General features: G+C 39.4%; 1 protein-coding gene and 1 long non-coding RNA gene across 5 annotated transcripts in view; one reads left to right on the top strand and one right to left on the bottom strand.

The window, feature by feature from the left end:
- ABCA2 (ATP binding cassette subfamily A member 2) overlaps positions 1–20,276 on the bottom strand; it is a 72,759-nt gene that overhangs the window by 42,079 nt on the left and 10,404 nt on the right. For 3 of the 4 annotated variants that reach the window (XM_069107520.1, XM_069107519.1, XM_069107518.1), the window contains exons 2-3: positions 2,759–2,852; positions 80–191 (exon numbers count right to left, since the gene is read on the bottom strand). In XM_069107520.1, coding sequence (XP_068963621.1) covers positions 80–191; positions 2,759–2,852 — 206 coding nt within the window. Of the gene's footprint in view, positions 1–79; positions 192–509; positions 2,299–2,758; positions 2,853–20,276 lie in introns of those variants that run through there. The other variant, XM_069107521.1, reaches the window with a different exon arrangement.
- On the top strand, positions 28–19,131 carry LOC138176709 (uncharacterized). The gene is made up of 3 exons (XR_011172370.1): positions 28–149; positions 2,796–2,875; positions 18,411–19,131. It is a non-coding gene; the product is annotated as an uncharacterized lncRNA (long non-coding RNA).

The raw sequence follows: 20,276 nt of genomic DNA, 5'->3' as shown, positions 1-20,276 counted from the left end.
CTCTCAAAGGCTGGCGGAAATAGGTAACCTCTGGGAGCAAGCCCAGGGAGGAACACAGACTCTGGCAGTAGGTACTCACGTGGAGTTTGAATACTGGAGGAAGCCAAATTCATCCCGCTGACCATCAGGACAAAGGGACTGCATAACAGGTAGGATGCCCGCCGAGGTGAGGGGTGATGCTGTGTAGTATGCTAGGAAGGGAGGAGAGAGATGAGGAGGACAGGGGAGAAGTGAGAGTTTGTAGAAAAGAGAAAGGGAGACACAGAAAGAGAAATAGAGATAGAGAACAGAGGAGAGAGGAGAGAGACACCAGGAAAAAGAGCCAGACAAAGAGGAAAGAGTCACAGAGAGAAGAGAGAGGAGGAGATAGAGATAGGGACATAGAAATAGAATGCCCAGCCCAGAGCAGTACAGCAGGTTAAGTCAGAGATTGGGGCCAGGAAGTTGTTTCAGGCACAGCCAGTACAAGTCAGAAGTCAAAGGGCTTATGGCCCAAGGGAAGCCCTTACCTCCCAGTATAAGTGGTGGTCCACCCTCCACAGGATGTCAGGAAGTCAGGGGTGACCCTGTAGTTTTGGCATGGCCAATGTAAGTTAGTACAGGAGACATCCTAGGTTCTTGGGGGACAAGCCAGCAGATATGTCCCACAGGTACACAGTGACTTCTAACTTCTCAGGCTGACTAATTAGCTGAGCAGTGAATGCAGTTTATCAATAGAAGCCCATGTCCCCTCCCCCAGCCAAGCCCCACAGTCTATAGGGAAGAACTGGAGGGAGGGTGTAAGAGGGAAAAGCTGCCTGCCTCCCTTTAGCCCTAGGATAGTGTGTGATGGATATGTACCAAGGCCCCCATCCCTTCCCCCAGGATTCTTGCTTCCATCCCTCCCCCCACTTTCAAGTAATGCCTTTATCCATACTCTTGAAGGGGGGGGGGGAATAATCATCTTATCTCTCCTGAAATTTCTACCCCAATTTTTTTTCTCTCATCTCAGCAATTCAGCTATTTCAGATAAGCCCCTCAGGAAGCCCATGGTTACAGGGGATCAGGGCCCAGGAGGGGTAGCCCCTAATGGAAATTGGACTGAGTAGGGAAGGGGGTGAGGAGAAGAGACACAGGTAGGTCCCAGCCCCAGACTAGCCCTCACTAAGAGGGAGTTAGCTCTTCAGTGAGGTTTAGCTAGGCCAACCTAGGAAAATTAGATGGAAACTGGCCTAGGTCCCCTCCCCCCTCAAGCACAGAAGTTGTCACCTGGGGTATAATGATGCCCAAGGGTACTCCCCTTCCCTTCCCCACCTCTGTGTGGAACATCTACCCCATTACCTGATAGGAAGAAAAAAGGAACCAGCCTAGCTTTGGGGCCTGTCTGGAGAGTCCATTGCCTGGCTACTTCTGTGGCCAATTCATGACCCCAGTATAAGGGGATGTTCCCCCTGAGGAACTGATAGAAATAGATAATCCAAGGTTCCAGGGCAGGATTTTTTAACAACCTAAGGACTTTCCTTCAGTCCTACAATGCCTTCCCTGGGGCTCCTGCTACAAACTAAAAACTGAATTCTATTTCCTTGTATTCATACTTCATTGCTTTTCCTGGGTAAAGAACCAGCTCCCCTAGACCTGACATAGTTGCGCAGGGCTGGAGCCTAGTGCAGAGAAGGCCAAGAACTGAGTCTGCCTCCCCAAAGCCTGCCTTCCTTGGACCTTGGGTGGAACCAAGGTATTAACAAAGAAATTGTACAAACCAGGAAGCAAAGGTGAGACGAGCAAGCAGCAGAAGTGCCCGAGCTAACCTGTGGGAAACACTAACATCCTGCCTTCCCAAGAGGGACACCCCGCCTAGCCCACCAGAACTATCCCAGAGCCCTAAAGAGGGGAGGGCAAACAGAAGGGTGGGAAGAGGAATCAGAAAAGCAGCCAGGAATCTACCAGCCATTTCCCAGACTACTTTGGGGGTCGTTGGAAGGGAAGGGGGCAGAGGGAGGTTAGAACTTACAGACTGGTCATGCAAGGGATTCAGACAGGCACAGAAATGCAGAAGGAAGAAAAGAAGAGAACATGCATGAGAGAATGGAGGTGGGGGGAGGGGAGAAGAGAACCAAAAACACACAAAAAAAATGGTGAATGGGAGGTGAGGAAGCTGAGGCAGGGGCATCTTAGCCCTTGAATGCAAAGCAAATGGTGGTGACCCGAAGACAACTCCTCCAGCAGGCAGCCTGGTTGGCCATGTCCACTTCATTACCTGGGCCCAGGCTGAGGAGAGGCTGAAATACAAGTTCCTGTGTGCACACACATGCACACATGTGCATACATGGAATAGACATGCAAATACACCATTACGTGAATAGACATGATGAAGACACCATCTCTCCCCACCTTCTAGGCCTTTCTGGATCTCCTCCCATCTTGAATATTTTTCCCTCCCCAATCCCTCCCTCCTTTCCCTGTTCCAAACCCCTTCCCTGTCTTCCTAGGCTTCCCCCTCTCCAACACCCCCCTACCCCTCTCAGACATATCATCTACCCTGCTCTGTGATAGGCTAAATTATGAGTGGGGTACACTTTCTCCTTCCCATTGATTGGATTCATTGGATTCACCCAATTCAACCATTTTATCTTATAAATGAGGAAACCAAGAGTGGTTAAATGACTTACCTAAAGTCACCTAGGTGATAAGTGACTGAGTCAGGATTTGAAGCCTGTTATTTTTCAATGGTCTTCTCCAGCACCCTCCCCCCAACCCCAGCCAATGGCCTCTACCTCACCTTCTTTCACTGAGATGGTAGGTTTCTTTTGCCGCAGCCCAAGGAGGATGAAGAAGAGAACAAGGGGGATGAAGATCTCGAAGGCCAGAACCCACTATGGACAGAGAGAAAGGAAAAGTAAGAACAGCCACCTTCAGAAACTCTTATCTCCATGGTCCAAGACACAGGATTCAGATAAGGAAGAAGAGTAAGGAGAGTCTAGGATGGAATTTTCCCTGGGATTGTTATACTGAGGGGTGAGGGTGGATGCGGGACAGAGGAACTGGAACCAAAGCATAGCCTCAATGTAACCAAGGACAGAGCTGCTGTGATACTTGAGAACCTTCTTGCCTATCAATATATTCCTAGCTCCATGTTGACTGAACAGAGCTGGGAAGGGGAGGATGTTCCAATATGAGGTGAGGAAGGTGGGATGGGAGTCATGGGAAACAAGAGGATCTAGGAATACTGACGGGCAATCACCTCCTCTAATCTGATATGAATAAAGCTTCCCCCCTACCTAACTTCCAGAAGTGTTTTCCCCAAATATCACTGATGCCTCAAAAGAGAGTCTCCAAGCTGGATATGGGTTCTCTCCATGACACAGAGAGAAAAGCTGAGACTCAAAAAGGAGCCTGGACTTGCATGGTATCCAACAGTACCATAGAAAAGTCTGACTGGAGTCAAAAGACCTTGGTTCAAATCCCACCCCTGATGCTTACTCCCTGTGAAACACTGGACAAGTCATTTAACTTCCCTATGACTCAATTTCCTCATCTGTAAAATGAGAATATTGGACTAGATCACTTCCAGCTATAGATCTATTAGCCCATGAGATGGACCAGGAAAAGGACCCAAGTTTCCACCCTCCAGGTATACATTTGTGCTCAGCAGGGAAGAATTGGGGGCCCTTACCTAAGAATGGAAGCTTCTAAATTGAAAGGAAGTTCTTTGAGGGTAAAAACTGTTTAATTTTTGTCTTTTTATCTCCAGGCTGTGCTCATTGCCTGGTACTTGGCAAGTATGAAAGAAATGCTTGTGGAAGTTAATTAAATTGCATCAAGGGCAGCTGAGGTTGGGTTCCCACTGGGACCCAGGCAGATAGATCTATGAGGTGGTGCTCAGGCCTTAGGTCTTCCCCTCAGCTCCAGCCCTTCCCTTTTGCTCAAATTTGTCCTCATTTTATTCTCTGTTCTCCCCACATTATGCTCCCTGTCCCCTACACACCACAGCACTAGCTAATGTCCTTCCCAAGATGCCCTCCACAACAAAAGGCTCTTTACCAGCCCTGAAAGCATGGGCAGTAAAACCATACATCATTTTCTGATAGGTAGCTCCCAATAACAAGGTTCCTAGCCAAATTCTACCATTCCCGTCTCAGAAGGGAATCTTCTCCAGTCCTGGGGGACTGCACCAGGTCAGGCAGGCAGAAAGATGCCTTTAAAGGCTAAAGATTCCACAGGGGAAAGAAAGTTGTAGAGGGGGTGTTACAGAAGGAGCCAAAGGAAGGTTGCCTTAGCAGTGACCCAGGGCGTGTACTGTGGGCATAACTTAGTTATTGGTGGGCAGTGCCCTGCTATTTAAATTGGCACTGATCAAGGAATTCCAGGGCCCAGCTGAGTAAGTCTGGAGCACACAGCATGAGAAGCAGTCACCACAGGAAGGAAATCTATGGGAATGGGGATTTTGAAGGGGTGAAGGAGTTATCCCCACTGGACAAAGGGGATGGGTGTTCCCAACCAAGGCCCTAGGCAGTATGATGTTAGTTCTCATTCCTGGGATCACCCATGTCCACGTTCCTCCTGAGGAGCCATGGGGAGTTGCATACCTCCTGGCCAGAGATGTAGCCAATTTTTTCTGCCAATGCACAAGACATGTGCTGCCCATATTCCTGGCAGTGCCAGGAGACAGTGCTCCCAGCATTGCAGGGGTAACCAAAGGTCAGTTCAGCTGCTACAAGCTGAATGCAACAAGCCCACAAGTGTGCTCACTGGTGAAAGAACTAGGGCAGAGGCCCAACTACTATGCCAGCTAAGCCCAGAGACAGTAGGGAAAGGTAGGTGGGTTGTCAGAAGTGACCTCTGACCTTGAAAAGGGATGAAGGGGGATGGGTCACAAGACAGAACCAAAATTTCTCCTCCAGGTTCTATCAGCACTACAGGGCAAAGAGTGTTGGCAGTGAAGACCCTCAGTTCCTAGAACAGGGCTTTTTTTTTAACTTAAAAAACAAACATAAGTTTAAGTGAATTACCCAAAGTCATACAACTAATTAGTGTGAGGGCTAGACCTAGAAGCCAAAACTAATGATACCTAGGCATTTGCTCATTTTGGCACCCCACACTGCTCTTGACCAAATAAGCGCTGTCAAATAAGAATGGTCTAAAGAGAAGTGAAATAGGAACCATCGATGCCTCTAATGATTTTATTTTGCTTGTTGATGTTTATTTGTTATTTTTTTAACATTCATTTTTTTCTTTTGAGTTCTAAATTCTCTCCCTCCTCCTGCCCCTCCCCCAATCTTGAGAAGGCAAGCAATTTATCAATTATTCATATGAAATCAAGCAGAATATATTTCTATATTAGCTATGCTGGCCAAAAAAAAAAAAAGGAAAAGATGCACATCCCCTCAATTTGCAATCCTTTGTCACCACAAAAAAAAGAGCTGCTATAAACATTTTTGTACATATAGGTCCCTTTCCCTTGTACTTGATCTCTTTGGGATACAAACCTAGCAGAGACGTTGTTAGGTCAAAGTTGCATAGTTTCAGAGCCATTATTCCAAATTGTTCTCCAGAATGGTTGGACTAGTTCACAACTCCACCAACAATGCATCCTCTTTAACATTTGTTATTTTTCTTTTCTGTCATGTTAGTCACTCAGATAGGTGTGCAGTGGTATCTTGGAGTTGTTTTAATTTGTATTTATCTAATTATTAGTGATTTAGAGTATTTTTTATGTGACTATTGATAACTTTGATTTCTTCTTCTGAAAACTGTCTGCTCATATCCTTTGACTACTTACCAACTGGGGAAACTGGGGAATGGCTCTTATTTTTACAAATTTGACTCTCAGTTCCTTATATATTTGAGAAATGAGTCTTTTATCAGAGAAACTTGCTATAAAAAATATTTTCCCAGTTTCCTGTTTTCCTTCTAATTTTGGCTGCATTGATTTAGTTTGTGCAAAAAAAATTTAATTTCATGTAATCAAAATTATCCATTTTACTTCCCATGATCCTCTCTTATCTCTTGTTTGGTCATAAACTCTTTCCTTTTCCATAGATATTACAAGTAACTTTTTCCATGCTCCCCTAACTTGCTTATGATATCACCCTTTATGTCTTAAGCATGTACCCATTTTGACCTTATCTTGATAAACAGTGTGAGATGTTGTAGAACCCTTTTTGCATTATGGATCTTTTGGCAGTCTGATGACACCTACAGCCCTCTTTTCAGAATAATGTTTTTTAAGAGCATAAAATAAGAAGTAGGAGATTGAAATACAGTTATTAAAATATTTTAAAAGTCCACAGACTGCTGGTTAAGAACCCTGTTCTTTGCCCTTCTAGGGTCAGAAAATTCCTTGAATATGGACCCTCTTCCCCATGCATTTAAGTACTTCATAGTTATCAAATCTTAGTCAAATAATGACAGAGGTGCAAAGGACCTCAGAGACCATCTAATATAACTCCCTGATTTTACAAACTGAAGTTCAGAGAGCAGCAATTTATTCAAGGTCTTGTAACTTAGATCATGAGTGGCATAGCTGGGACCAGAATTTACTCATTCTGACTCCCAATATAACGGCTCTTTTCACCAAACCTTGAATGTTGCTTTTCGTGTTTATCAATTTTTGATCCCATTGCTTCAATCCCAGGAACACGTCAGTTTTTTTAAAAATATATTAAAAACAAACTCTAGGGGCAGCTAGGTGGCACAGTGAATAGAGCACTTGCCCTGGAGTCAGGAGGACCTGAGTTCAAATGTGCCCTCGGACATGTGACATTTACTAGCTGGGTGACCTTGGGCAAGTCACTTAACCACAATTGCCTTGCCTTCCTCCTCAAAAAAACAAAACAAAGCAAACTCTAAAGATGGGAAAGAAATTTGGAATTCTGATTTTTAAAAAGTCAGTAAAAAATTCATACTCTTTGACCCACAGATCCCACTACAATTCATGTACTTGAAGAAGTCAAAGACAGAAAGAAAGATCCTATCTCTACCAAAATATTCATAGCAGTCCTTTTAGTGGAAGCCAAGAACTAGAAATAAAAAAGATGCCCATCAATTGAGGAATAGTAAACAAATCATGGTACATAAATATATTGAATAGATTATTACTGCCCCATAAGAAACAATAAACAAAGAATTCAGAGAAGCATAGGGAGACTTAAATGAACTGATGCAGAATGAAGTAAGCAGAACTACAAAAACAATATACCCAAATGATTACAACAATGTAAATGAGGGGAAAGAATGAATGAGAGAGGGGGGCGGCCAGGTAGCACAGCAAGTAAGAGCACCGGCTCCAGTGTTGAGAAGACCTGGAGATCGAATCCCAGGCTCAGACACTCAGCACCCACCCAGAAACACCTGGCCGTGTAACCTTGAGCAAGTTACTTAGCCCCGATTGCTTTAAAAAAAAAAAATGAATGAGAGAGACAGAGGAAACACTGTGTAATTATAATGATCAAAGAAGAGCTGAGAAACTGTATTATTGTAGAGATGGGAGACTATGGGTATGGAATATTATGTATTCTGTGAGATATGATCAATGGTTTTGTTAAACTGATTTTTTTCACTTTCTTTAATCTTTGTCACAAATCCTATTAGTTAAGGGATAGAGTAAGGATATGTTAATAAATAATTATAACAAATTTTAAAATACCAAGAATGAGATTTTTTTTTAAACCAAAAGCTAACAAGTTGAATGACACTGGTTTCCAAAACAAGTCTAATCAGGTTTAAACAATCAGTCAATCTAACATGCTGAAATTTAATGGAAATGCTTACATAGTTATATGCATAAGAACAGTATAGATGAGATACAGCTAGGTCAAAGTTTGTGTGAAAAAGAACTGGAGGTTTAGTAGACAGCCAACTCAATATGATACTGGCTGAGTTGGAGCCCATGTGGATGAAACACTAGTGGTGCAACTAGGTGGTGGTGACAGAAACAAAAGCAGTTTCAGGAGTTCTCAAGCCAAAGATGGTAAGGGGACCTGGCAACTGGTCAGAAAGAGATTACAAGGAAGCCCTATGCTAGCACTGGGCATAGGGCTTGACATTGCTTGACATTTCCATTGGCTATACCCACTTCTGGATCTTAGTTCAAGGGTGGAAGGGAGCACTTTCTGTCTAGAGGGGCAGTATCACTTCTGGTCCCAAAGGATCAGGGACCATGAGGAATAGTATTATTTTTGGTCTCATGGGAGCAGGGTCCCTGAGGAGCAGTACTGACTACAATCCCAAAGGATCAGGGACCCTTCCTGGGTGAAAACTAGAGTGCAGACAAGGAAAACAATGACCTCACCTCCCCCCAGATCATACTACCTTCGAAGCACTGAAAACTTCTAAATCTATAGAAGTAGCTCTAAAAACAGCAATGTGACAAAGCCTAAAGTTTGAGACAAGGCTCCTCCATAATGTGGAGAAAAGAGTTCAACATTAACATAAAGTTCTAAATCAAAAAACAGGCTGGAAATATGAGCAAACAACAAAAAAGGAACCAGACCATAAAAAGTTACTAGGATGAGTGGGAAGAACAAGACACAAACTCAGAACAAGACAATGAAGTCAAAATAGTTATAAGCAAAGCCTCAGAGAAAAAAATGTGAATTGAATACAAGAATTTCTGGAAGATCTAAAAAAAATTATTTTCAAAATCAAATAAGAGTGATAGAAAAAAAATAGGTTAAAAAAGAAAGCAAAGGAAGAAAATTATGAAAAGACAATTAAGAGCTTGATAAAAGAGACACAAAAAATATCAAAGAAAATAACACCTTAAAAAAACAAAATTGGAAAAAAATACAAAAATTCACTGAAGAAAAGAATTCCTTAAAAAGCAATTGTCCAAATGGAAAAAGAAGTACAAAATTTCACTGGAGAAAATAATTCCTTAAAAATCAGAATTGAGCAAGTAAAAGCTAATGAATCCATGAGATATCAAGAAACAATAAAACAAAGTCAAAAGATGAAAAAATAGAAGAAAATGTGAAATATCTCATCGGAAAAAACAAGTGACCTGGAAAACAGATCAAGGAGAGATGAATTAAGAATTATGGGATTACCTGAAAGCCATGATCAAAGAAAGAAGCTAGATATTATCTTTCAAGAAATTAGCAAGGAAAGCTGCCCAAATGGCTTTAAACCAGAGGACAAAAAAGAAACTGAAAGAATTCGACTGAACACTACCTGAAAGAGATCCCAAAATGAAAACTCCTAGGCAAAACAGACTTCAGAAGAGGAACAGGATAAAAAGAGAGAGACAGAAACAGAAGAAATCTGGATAGAGGGAAATACACAGTTAATAATCAAAACTATGAATATGAATAGGATGAACTCACCCATAAAACAGAAGTGGATAGCAGAACGGATTAGAACCTAGAATCCAACAATACATCGCTTACAAGAAACACACTTGAAACAGAGAGACACACACAGAGTTAAAATAAGGGACTGTGGCAGAATCTGTTATGCTTCAGCTGAAGTAAAAAAAGGCAGGAGTAGCAATCATGATCTCAGACAAAGCAAAAGCAAAAATAGACTTAATTAAAAGACAAAAGCAGGGAAACTATATCGTGCTAAAAGGAATCATAGACAATAAATATCATTACTAAACATATATACACAAATAGCATAGCATCCAAGTTCTTAAAGGAAAAGTTAAATGAGTTATAGGAAGAAATAGACAGTAAAACTATACTAGGTGGGGACTCACTTTCCCCTCTTGGATCCAGATAAATATAACCATAAAGTAAATAAGAAAGAAGTAAAAAAGATGAATAAAATCTTAGAAAAATTAGATATGACAATTCTCTGGAGAAAACTGAATGGGAATAGAAAGGAGTATAACTTTTTCTCATCTATACATGGTACCTTCACAAAAAATGACTTCATATTAGGACATAAAATCATCAAATCAAATGAAGGAAAGAAGAAATATTAAATGTACTTTTTCAGACCACAATGCAATAAAAGTTACATTTAATAAAGGGCCATGGATGCACAGATTAAAAGTTAACTGAAAACTAAATAATCTAATTTTTTTTTCCCTTTTTGGAGGGGGAAAGGCAGGGCAATTGGGGTTAAGTGACTTGCTCAAGGTCACACAGCTAATAAGTATTAAGTGTCTGAGGCCAGATTTGAACTCAGATATTCCTGATTCCAGGGCCCATGCTCTAATCACTGTGCCACCTACCCACCCCTAAATAATTTAATCTTAAAGAATGAATGAGTCATAGAATAAATCATAGAAATAATCAATAATTTCATTAAAGAAAATGATGAGACAACATTCCAAAATTTGTGGGATGCCGCCAAAGTAGTACTTAGCGGGAAATGCATTTCTCTAAATGCTTCTATCAATAAAAGAGATAAAGAGCAGATAAATGAATTGAGAATGAAAATAAAAAACCTAGAAAAAGAACAAATTGGGGTAGCTAAGTGGTGCAATGAATAGAGCACCGGCCCTGGAGTCAGGAGGATCTGAGTTCAAATCCTGCCTTGGACACTTGACATACTTACTAGCTATGTGACTTTGGACAAGTCACTTAACCCCAATTGCCCTCCAAAAAGAAAAAGAAAACAAATTTAAAATCCCCAACTAAATACCAAACTGAAAATCCTGAAAGTCAGAGGAGAGTAATATAATTGAAAGTAAAAAAAATTTTGAACTAATAAGGGAAACTAGGAGATGAGTTTATGAAAAAAAGTAAAATAGATAAACCATTGGTTAATTTGATTTTAAAAAACAAAGAAGAAAACCAAATTACTGGTATCAAAAATGAAAAGGATGAATGTACCACCAATGAAGATAAAATTCAGGCAATTATTAGGAGTTATTTTGCCTAATTATATGTCAATAAAACTGACAATCTAACTGAAATGGATAAATATTTATAAAAATATAAACTACAGGGGCAGCTAGGTGACACAGTAAATAGAGTGCCAGCCCTGGAGTCAGGAGGACCTGAGTTCACATCGGACCTCAGACACTTAACGCTTACTTGCTGTGTGACCTTGGGCAAGTCACTTAAACCCAATTGCCCTGCCTTCCCCACTCCAAAAAAAGCAAAATAAATAAATAAATCAACCTCTCAGATTAACTGAAGAGGAAATAAATAAGATAAATAACTTTATCTTAGAAAAAAGAAGTTGAACAAGCCATCAATGAGCTCCCTAAGAAAAAACCCTGAGGACTATGTAGATTTACAAGTGAATTCTATAAAATATTTAAGAACAATTAATTCCAACACTATGTAAACTATTTGAAAAAATAGCTAAAGAGGGAGTCCTATCAAATTCCTTTTATGACATAAATATGCTTTTGATACCTAAACCAGGGAGAGAAAAACAGATAAAGAAAACCACAGAACAATTTCCTTAATGAATATTGATGCAAAATTTTTAAACAAAATACTAGCAAAAAGATTACACAAATATATTATGAAGATCATATGCTATGATCAGATGGGATTTATACTAGGAATATAAGACCGGTTCAGTATTAGGAAAACTTATCAGCATAATTGACCATATCAATGATAAAAACAACAAAAATCACATGATTATCTCAACAGATGTAGAAAAAGCCTTTAAAAAATTACAATATCCATTCCTGTTAAAAAAAAAAACAACACTAGAAAGCATAGGAATAAATGGAGCTTTCCTTAAAATGATAAGTTATATCTACCTAAAACCAAGAGCAAGCATTATCTATAACAAGTATAAACTTGAAGCCTTCCCAAAAATATCAGTAGTGAAACAAGGATGTCCATTATCACCACTGTTATTAAATATGTACTAGAAATGCTAGCTAAAGATAAGAAAACCAAATTGAAGAAATAAAAAAGGTAACAAAGAAACAAAACTATCATTCTCTGAAGATGATATGAGGGTATACTTAGAGAATCAACTAAAAAAACTAATTGAAATGATTAACAATTTCAACAAAGTTGATGGATATAAAACAAACCCACATAAATCATCAGTATTTCTATATACTCCTCACAAAACCTAGCAGCAAGAGATGGAGAAAGTTCATTAAAATAATTGCCAACAATATAAAAATACCTAGAAATCTACCTTCCAGGACAAACCCAGGGATTATATGAACACAATTACAAAACACTTTTCACACAAATACAGATCTAACCAATTGTGAAAATATTAATTGCCCATGGGTATGTTGAGCCAATGTAATAAAAATGACAATTCTACCCAAGTTGATTTACTTATTTCAGTGCCATACCAATCAAACTATCAAAATGTTATTTTATAGAGCTAGAAAAGACAGTAACAAAACTGACCTGGAAGAACCTTGACTTTTTGGTCAAGAATTATCAAGAAAATCAATGAAAAAAAATGTTAAGGAAAGTAGCCTAGTAGTACCAGATTTCAAACTATATTACAAAGCGCTAATTATTAATAACAATCTGGTACTGATTAAGAAACAGGGTTATGGATTAGTGGAATAGATTTGGTACACAGTAGTAAATTACCATAGTAATCCAGTGTTTGATAAATCCAAAGGTCTAAACTTTTGGGGTAAGAATGCAACACTTGATAAAAATTTCTAGAACTAGAAAGCTGTTTGGCAGAAAGTATATCTCACACCATACATCAAGATAAGGTCAAAATGAGTACACGACTAAGACATAAATGGTGATATCACAAACAAATCAGGGGAACATGGAAAAAGCTACCTATAAGAAAAAGGGAAGAATTTATGACCAAACGAGATAGAGAGGATCATGGGAAATAAAATGGATAATTTTAATTGCATAAAATTAAAATTTTTTGCACAAACTAAATCAATGCAGTCAAAATTAGAAGGAAAACAGGAAACTAGGAAAATAATTTTACAGCAAGTTTCTCTGATAAAGTCTTCATTTTTCAAATATATAGGGAGCTGGGTCAAATTTATGAAAATAAGAGCTATTCTAAAGTTGATAAATAGTCAAAGCATATGAACCAGCAGTTTTCAGAAGAAGAAATCAAATTTACCAATAGTCCCATTTTTAAAATGTTCTAAATCACTACTGATTAGATAAATGCAAATTCACAGACCTCTGAGATACTGCCTTATACCAATCAGACTTGGCTAACATGACAGAAAGAGAAAATGACAAAATGCTTGCAGTTTTCAGAAGAAGAAATCAAAGGTCTTAATAACCACATGAAAAAGTGCCCTAAATCACTACTGATTAGATAAATGTAAATTCAGACAACTCTGAGATACCACCACATACCAATCAGATTGGGTAACATGACAAAAAAGGAAAATGACAAATGTTGGAGAGGATGTGGGAAAATTTAGGACACTTACACACTGCTGCTGGAGTTGTGAACTAGTCCAGCCATTCTGGAGAAAAATTTGGAATGATGCCAAAAGGGCTATAAAACTGTGCACACCTTTGACCTAACAATACCAGGACTAGTTTTATATCCCAAAGAGATCAAAGACAACAGAAAAGGACCTACATGTACAAAAATATTTATAGCACTCTTTTTGGGGTGGCAAATAATTGGAAATTGAAGAGATGTCCATAAGCTGGCGAATGGCTAAACAAGTTGTGCTATACGATGGTGATAGAATACTATTGTGCTATAAGAAATGATGAGAAGGATTGTTTCAGGAAAAACCTGGGAAAACTTATATGAACTGATGCAAAGTGAGTGAGTAGAACCAGGAGTAACACCAATATTGTAAAGGTGATCAACTATGAAAAACGTAGCTACTCTGATCAAGACAATGATCCAAGATAATTCCAAAGGACCTATGATGAAAAATGCTATCCTCCGCCAGGGAGAGAATGCAGATTGAAGCACACTTTTTCAGAAACTTTCTTCATTTTTATTGTTTTATTTTGTGTTTTTCTTTTGTAACATGGCTAATATGGGAATATGTTTTGCATGACTTCATATGTATAATCAATATCAAATTGCTTGTTTTCTCAAGGAGGGGAGAGGGGCAAGAGGGAGGGAAAGAAGATAGAACACAAAATTTTAAAAAAATGATTGTTAAAATAATTACATGTAATTGGGAAATACTTAAAGAAAAATAAAAAGAATTTTAAAAAAGAAGCAGGACCATTCCTTGTAAGAGATCTTGGATGCTGTAGAAAGGATTGCTGCTCAGGTATAGCAAGATTACCTTTGAGATCCCTACTAACTTTGAAATTCTATTATTCTAAGATTCAACAGAAACAAGTCACAAAGCTTGTGGTCTACTATGACCCTCTCATACAGCTCTTTCTCTTTTCTTTATTACTTTTACATTTATTTATTTTTTAGTTTAAAACATTCAGTTCCACAAGTTTTTGAGTTCCAAATTTTCTCCCCTCTTTCTCCTCCCCCCACCAAGACAACATGTAATCCAATATAGGTTCTACATATACCTTCACATTCACTTATTTTCACAATAGTCAAGTTGTAAAGAAGAATTATAACCAATGAGATGAACCACAAAAAAGAAGAAATAAAACAAAACAAAGAGAGCAAATAGTTAGCTTCAATATGCATTCAAACTCCATAATTCTTTCTCTGGATGTGGATAGCCTTTTCCATCATGAGTTTTTTGGAGTTGTCTTAGAACCTTGCATTGCTGAGAAGAGCCAAGTCTATCAAAGCTAGTCATCACAGATACAATGTGTCTGTAACTTTGTACAATGTTCTCCTGGTTCTGCTGCCTTCACTCAGCATCAGTTCGTATAAGTCTTTCCAGGTTATTATGAAACCCATCTGCTCCTCACTTCTTATAGCACAATAGTATTCCATTTCATTCATATACCACAACTTGTTCAGCCATTCCCCAGTTGATGGGCATCCCTTAATTTCCAATTCTTTGCCTGCTACTATAAATATTTTTGTACATACAGGTCCTTTTCCCACTTGTTTGATCTCTTTGGGATACAGCCCTAGAAGTGGTATTGCTGGGTCAAAGGATATGCACATTTTAATACCCCTTTGGGTATAGTTCCAAATTGCCTCCAGGATTCACCCAGCTCTTTCAAAAGACTTTGTATCTGTCCCTTTGTCCACTATCTAGAATGAATAGAGTTGGTTCTCTTCTTGCCCTTTCTCCCTCTCCCCCCCTGCTCAAGTCCTTGCATATATACTGTTTTTACCTTGTCCCTGATGAAATTCAACTTGTTTTTATGAAGTCATTTCTCTCTCTTTTTTTTTTAAAGCAATCGGGGTTAAGTAACTTGCTCAAGGTTTCACGGCCAGTTATTTCTGGGTGTGGTGCTGAGTATCTGAGTCTGGATTTGATCCAGGTCATCCCGACACTGGAGCCGGTGCTCTTACTCGCTGAGCCACCTGGCCACCCCAAGTCATTTCTCTCTTTTATCAAGGTCACTTTGAAATCTATCCCAATCTCTCCAAGCATTAGCAGCACCTTCTGCAAACATAATGAACAGACTCCATTCTGGCTTCCAGGTCACTGATTAAGAGATAGAGTGACTCTGGCCTTGGAGACACCACCCTGGCCAAACTGGCTCCAGTGGTTCTGCCTCCATCTACAAAACATTCTCTAAACTCCCCACCCAAAAGTGGCCTTAGAGGCAGAGTCTGTGCCCCTGTGCTTGGAAGTGAAGAGACCAAACCAGCAAGTTCCCTCTATCTTACTGATGAGGGCATTCTCACTTGTCAATACCATAAAATAAATATTAAGCATCTACTGTATTCAGAGCACAATGCTAGATGCTGGGAAAAGAGATAAAACAATTGTAAATAAAGCTTAGTCTCTGCCCCCATGTAATTTCTGTAGGTGGATAAGATAGCAATGCAAGTATCTATTATATCCTCTATTATTACACACTTACACAAACACACACACATACACACACACATGCACACACATACAAAAGAATCACTAAACAAGAAGTCATGTGAGGTCTGAAGGTTGTTTCAGACCAGGGAAGTGGAATTAGGGAAGGCTTCTCAGAGGAAGTAGAACTTAATTTGGATTCTTTTGGATAGATAGGCATTGTACAGGTGATGAGAGTGAAAACAGCACTTTTTGAAGTAGCATAGAACTAGAAACAAAGTAGATACCCACTGATTGGGGAACAGCAAAGTATGATACATGAAAATATTGGAAGCATTAGAAGACTTATATGAATTGATTTTAGAGTAAAGTAAGCAAGACCAGGAAAACAATATATACAATGACTATAACAACATAAATGGAAAAAACAAAAAAAATTTTAAAAAAAAACTGTGTATTTACAATGATTAAGGTTGAATTTCATAAGGAGACAAAGCAATGCACCTCCCTTTCATCATTTTTATTCTACTTTATTATAAGGATTGGCTTTCCTTGGTAGGAAAGGGAAAGGGATGAAATTGGAAATTAATATATAAAAACAAAATAAGCAGTTAAGATGTAAAATAAAACCAAATAAGATTAAAACCCAGGGAAATTATCAAAAAAAAGGAATAGAAAATAATGATCAATTAGAAGAATTCAGAAAATAATGACCAATTAGAAGCAAAGGAAGACTTACATGAACTGATGCAAAATAAACATAATTAGGAAAAAATATACCCAAATGATTACAACAATGTAAATGGAGACAACAACAATAAAATAATGACCAAGTTTGGTCCCAAAGAAGAGATAAGAAAATGTTTCTCCTGTTTTTCTGGAAGTGAGAGAGTATAGGTATGAAATTCTAAATATACTATAAGGCTTTACTGAATGTCAGACTACATTGTTAGTTTTGCTGAACTATTTTGGGGGGGGTGCTTTTTGGAGGGACAATTGGGATTAAGTGATTCGCCCAAAGTCACACGGCTAGTTAAGTGTTAAGTGTCTGAGGCAGGATTTGAACTTAGGTCCTCTAGACTCCAGGGCCAGTGCTCTCTATTCACCACCTAGCGGCCCCTGAACTATTTTTTTTTTTTAACTTCTTTATTCTGTTATAAGGGATGACTCAATGAGTAGGGAAAGAAGGATGGACATATTTGGAAATGATATCAAATATATCCACTAAAATATTTTTCAGGGAATTATAACATAGAATCATATTGCTGGGAGCCTTGAATGCCAAGTTAATGACTCAGGACTTCATTTGGTAGACAATAGAGAGGCATGGAAAGTCTCTGAGCAAAGGAATGAAATAACCAGATATAAACATAATAAAAGATCTTTGGTCTCCACCCCCAACTCTGTGTATAACCCAGTCACAAAGAAAAGAAATTGCACTGGTATCATGTCCACATTCTATTCAATAAATCCTCAGTAGTTACTCTACTTAGCAAATTTTGAATATCTCACATTGCTTCACATCTAAGTCGATCAAACTGAACTACTTCCAGGTCTAAATCTAAGATCCTATGATTGCCTGACCATACCAGACACTATCCCACCTTCTTGCCTTTGCTCTTGCTGTCCTGGATACCTGCAGTGGCTTCCTCCTATCTCTACAGGTTGAAATATTTTCCTTCTTTTGAGGACCAGATCAAATGCCACATCTTCTAAGAAGCTTTCTTTAAACCACCCCTACCAGGAAATTCTCTGTCCCTCCTCAGATCTGTGATAAAACTTGGTTCATACCTTTCTTGTGCATTCATACCGTTTCCTATTATAGTTATTTGTATCCTTATCTTATCTGGCCTACTAGATTATAAACTCTTTGATTTATAAATTTTGAATTATAAATTCTAATTTCTTAGGCTGGTATTTGAAGCCCTCTACAATCTGGCTCCAACCTACCTTTCTGACACAATTTCACATCATTCTTCTCCATGTACTGGAATACTAGCTATTTTCCAAATTCAATATGACATTTCCCACTTCTGTGAATTTGCACAGGCTGTTCCCCATGCTGGGAATGCACTCCCTTCTTCATTTTTCAGAATGCTTCTCTTCCATCAAGGCTCAGAAGTTAAGCCAGGTGTTACCTCCTCCAGTTATCCTCTCCTAATCTCCACAGCTGAACATGCCTTCTCCTGCCTCAAATATTTCTAAAGTATATTGTTTGGATCTGCCTTTTACCCATATCACTCCCACCCTGTGTTATATCTATCTGTGAACATATCAGAAACAAATTCTCCTCCACCCCAAGGATTTGTTTTTTATCCATGGTGCTTAGCATATGTGATGAATGATAAATATTTGCTGAGTTATTTACCTTTCTGGGTTCTACACATTGCTGGCATCAATAATGTTTACTGAATGAATGTATATAGATTTTATCTTCCCTCTTAGATTGTAAGTATCCACAATGTTTACTGAATTACTACAGGAAAGGTGGATGGATCGTATTTTCTGTATTAGACTGTAAACTCTCCAAGGGTAAGGACCGTATCTGCTTGGATCCTTTTCATTCTATATATGACCCCGCCCATGACCAGGCAGATGAGGCAACCAGTTTAAGCAACCACGTAAGTATGAAGCTAAGACTTAAGCAATGTAATCTTTTTTTTCCTGTTCCCTAATAAAGGCCAGATACTGCCCCTGTCCTCATCTCCCTTCTCCCTGCCTACCACAAGGATTAAGAAACAAGAAGAGTGACTAAGCTGCTTATACCCTTTGCTTCAGAAAGTCCATTATACCAGGCATCTATTCCAAGATTAAAGGCAAAAAGAAAGGCCTCATATGTACCAAAATATTGGTATTTGAGAAATTCTTTTTGCAGAAGCCAAAAACTGGAAACACAATGGGTGCCTATCGTTGGGAGATGGCTGAACAAATGGCTCATGAATGTAATAGAATATGATTATGCTACCAAAAAATGACAAATATGAGGAATTCAGAGGAACACAGGAAAATTTATATGCAGAGTGAAGTACTCAAGATCAGAAGAACAATATTCACACAATGTTTCCCAAAATTGTAATGACTAATCTTGATTCCAGAGAAGAAAAAAATTACATGCACATCCTTCCTTATGATAGAAAGGTGGGGAACTACAGGTGTGGAATGCTGTATATATTGTCAGATGCAGTCACTTTATCAACCAGCTTTGCTTGATCATTTCTCATTGTGATGAGTAAAGAATAAATAGGGGGGGATGTGTGTCCATGAATAAATGCAATATATTTTAAAAAAAAGGAATCAAAAAACTTATTTCTAAAAAAAATGGTTCCACATGAACATTCTAAGGGCAAGGGCCAACAATGTGTGAGTGCCCTACTTCATCTCATCTCCCCAACAGGGTGGTTCAACCCTGAATTATGTATACAGTAGGTTCAGTGAATGCCACATGAGTGGCACACAGGGCACACCTAGTAAGTGGGCAGAGAGCCCAGGAAACGCCATCCTGTTCTGATTATATCTCTAGGGTTTCAGATGACAACAGCTCCCTGGGCATCAGCTACCTGAAAGGCTGGACATCAAAGTGCCCCCTTAGATGACCCTCACTCTAGGACTAAATGCTATGCCTCAGTTTCCCTATCTCAAAAATCCTGCCTCTATAGTGCTTCTTTTTGGATCACAGGCATGGGAGGAGGGGACTATATTTCTACAGCACTAAGTCTCATGCCTAGAATAGCCCTGCCTCAGATACTAAAAAGGGCCAGCTCCTTGCTCTACAGAACAGGGTTAGTTCAAAAAAATTAACAAACCTTCAACACTTCTGTGTCTGAGCTTACCATTATCCATCTTTTCTTCGAGCCCCCTTCTGACCTCTCAGGCCCCTCAACTGGTCCCCTTCTCCCAACATCTCTGGTACCATCATTTATATCAGATTGAATCTTAATACTGGTCACAGACTCACTCTAGATTCTGGCAAGGTACTGTGCTCTAATCTTGGCCAGGGGCTGGACCCTCACCTAATCACAGAACAAGACCACTAGCCACAGCTTTAATTAACCCTGGCCACAGAAGGAGCCCTGACCTTAGTTCCAGAGGAGGGAATCACAGTCCTGCACCAATGCCAAGATTATCTACAACAAAAAACCATGGGGTCCTGGCCATCCTTTCTATCCTTGAGCGTGCTCATGAGTTGGCTTCCCCCTTCTCTCCCCCCTACATCCCCTCACCCTGCCTTATCCCTGACAGTTCTGATTTCCATCTCACCCACCAGTTTGCCTGACCTCCCCCCCCAACCCCATCCCCCCGCCCCGGGCCTGTTTACTGGCCTCTGACAATGGAGCTTTGTGGCAAGAACCTTCAGAGTCTGTCCTTCCCTCACCCCCACACAGGCCCTATCACCCCAAGGTCTGAATCTCTTCTGTCTTCCTCCCTCCAAAAAGCCAAGCCCTTGCCCACGGTGGTACCAGCCTCAGAGAAGCTCCACAAGAGTCCAGCCTAGATAAAAACTTTATGAGAATGTAAGTGTAAAAGGACAGGATTGTGTCCATACAGG

The sequence above is a fragment of the Petaurus breviceps genome, unplaced genomic scaffold (genome assembly GCF_028583685.1).
Source record: "Petaurus breviceps papuanus isolate PSGF00001 unplaced genomic scaffold, PetGlider_PUasm1.0 90137, whole genome shotgun sequence".
Taxonomy (NCBI): domain Eukaryota; kingdom Metazoa; phylum Chordata; class Mammalia; order Diprotodontia; family Petauridae; genus Petaurus; species Petaurus breviceps.
Note: the sequence above shows the minus strand (reverse complement) of the source record. Positions and strands in the feature narration are given on the sequence as shown.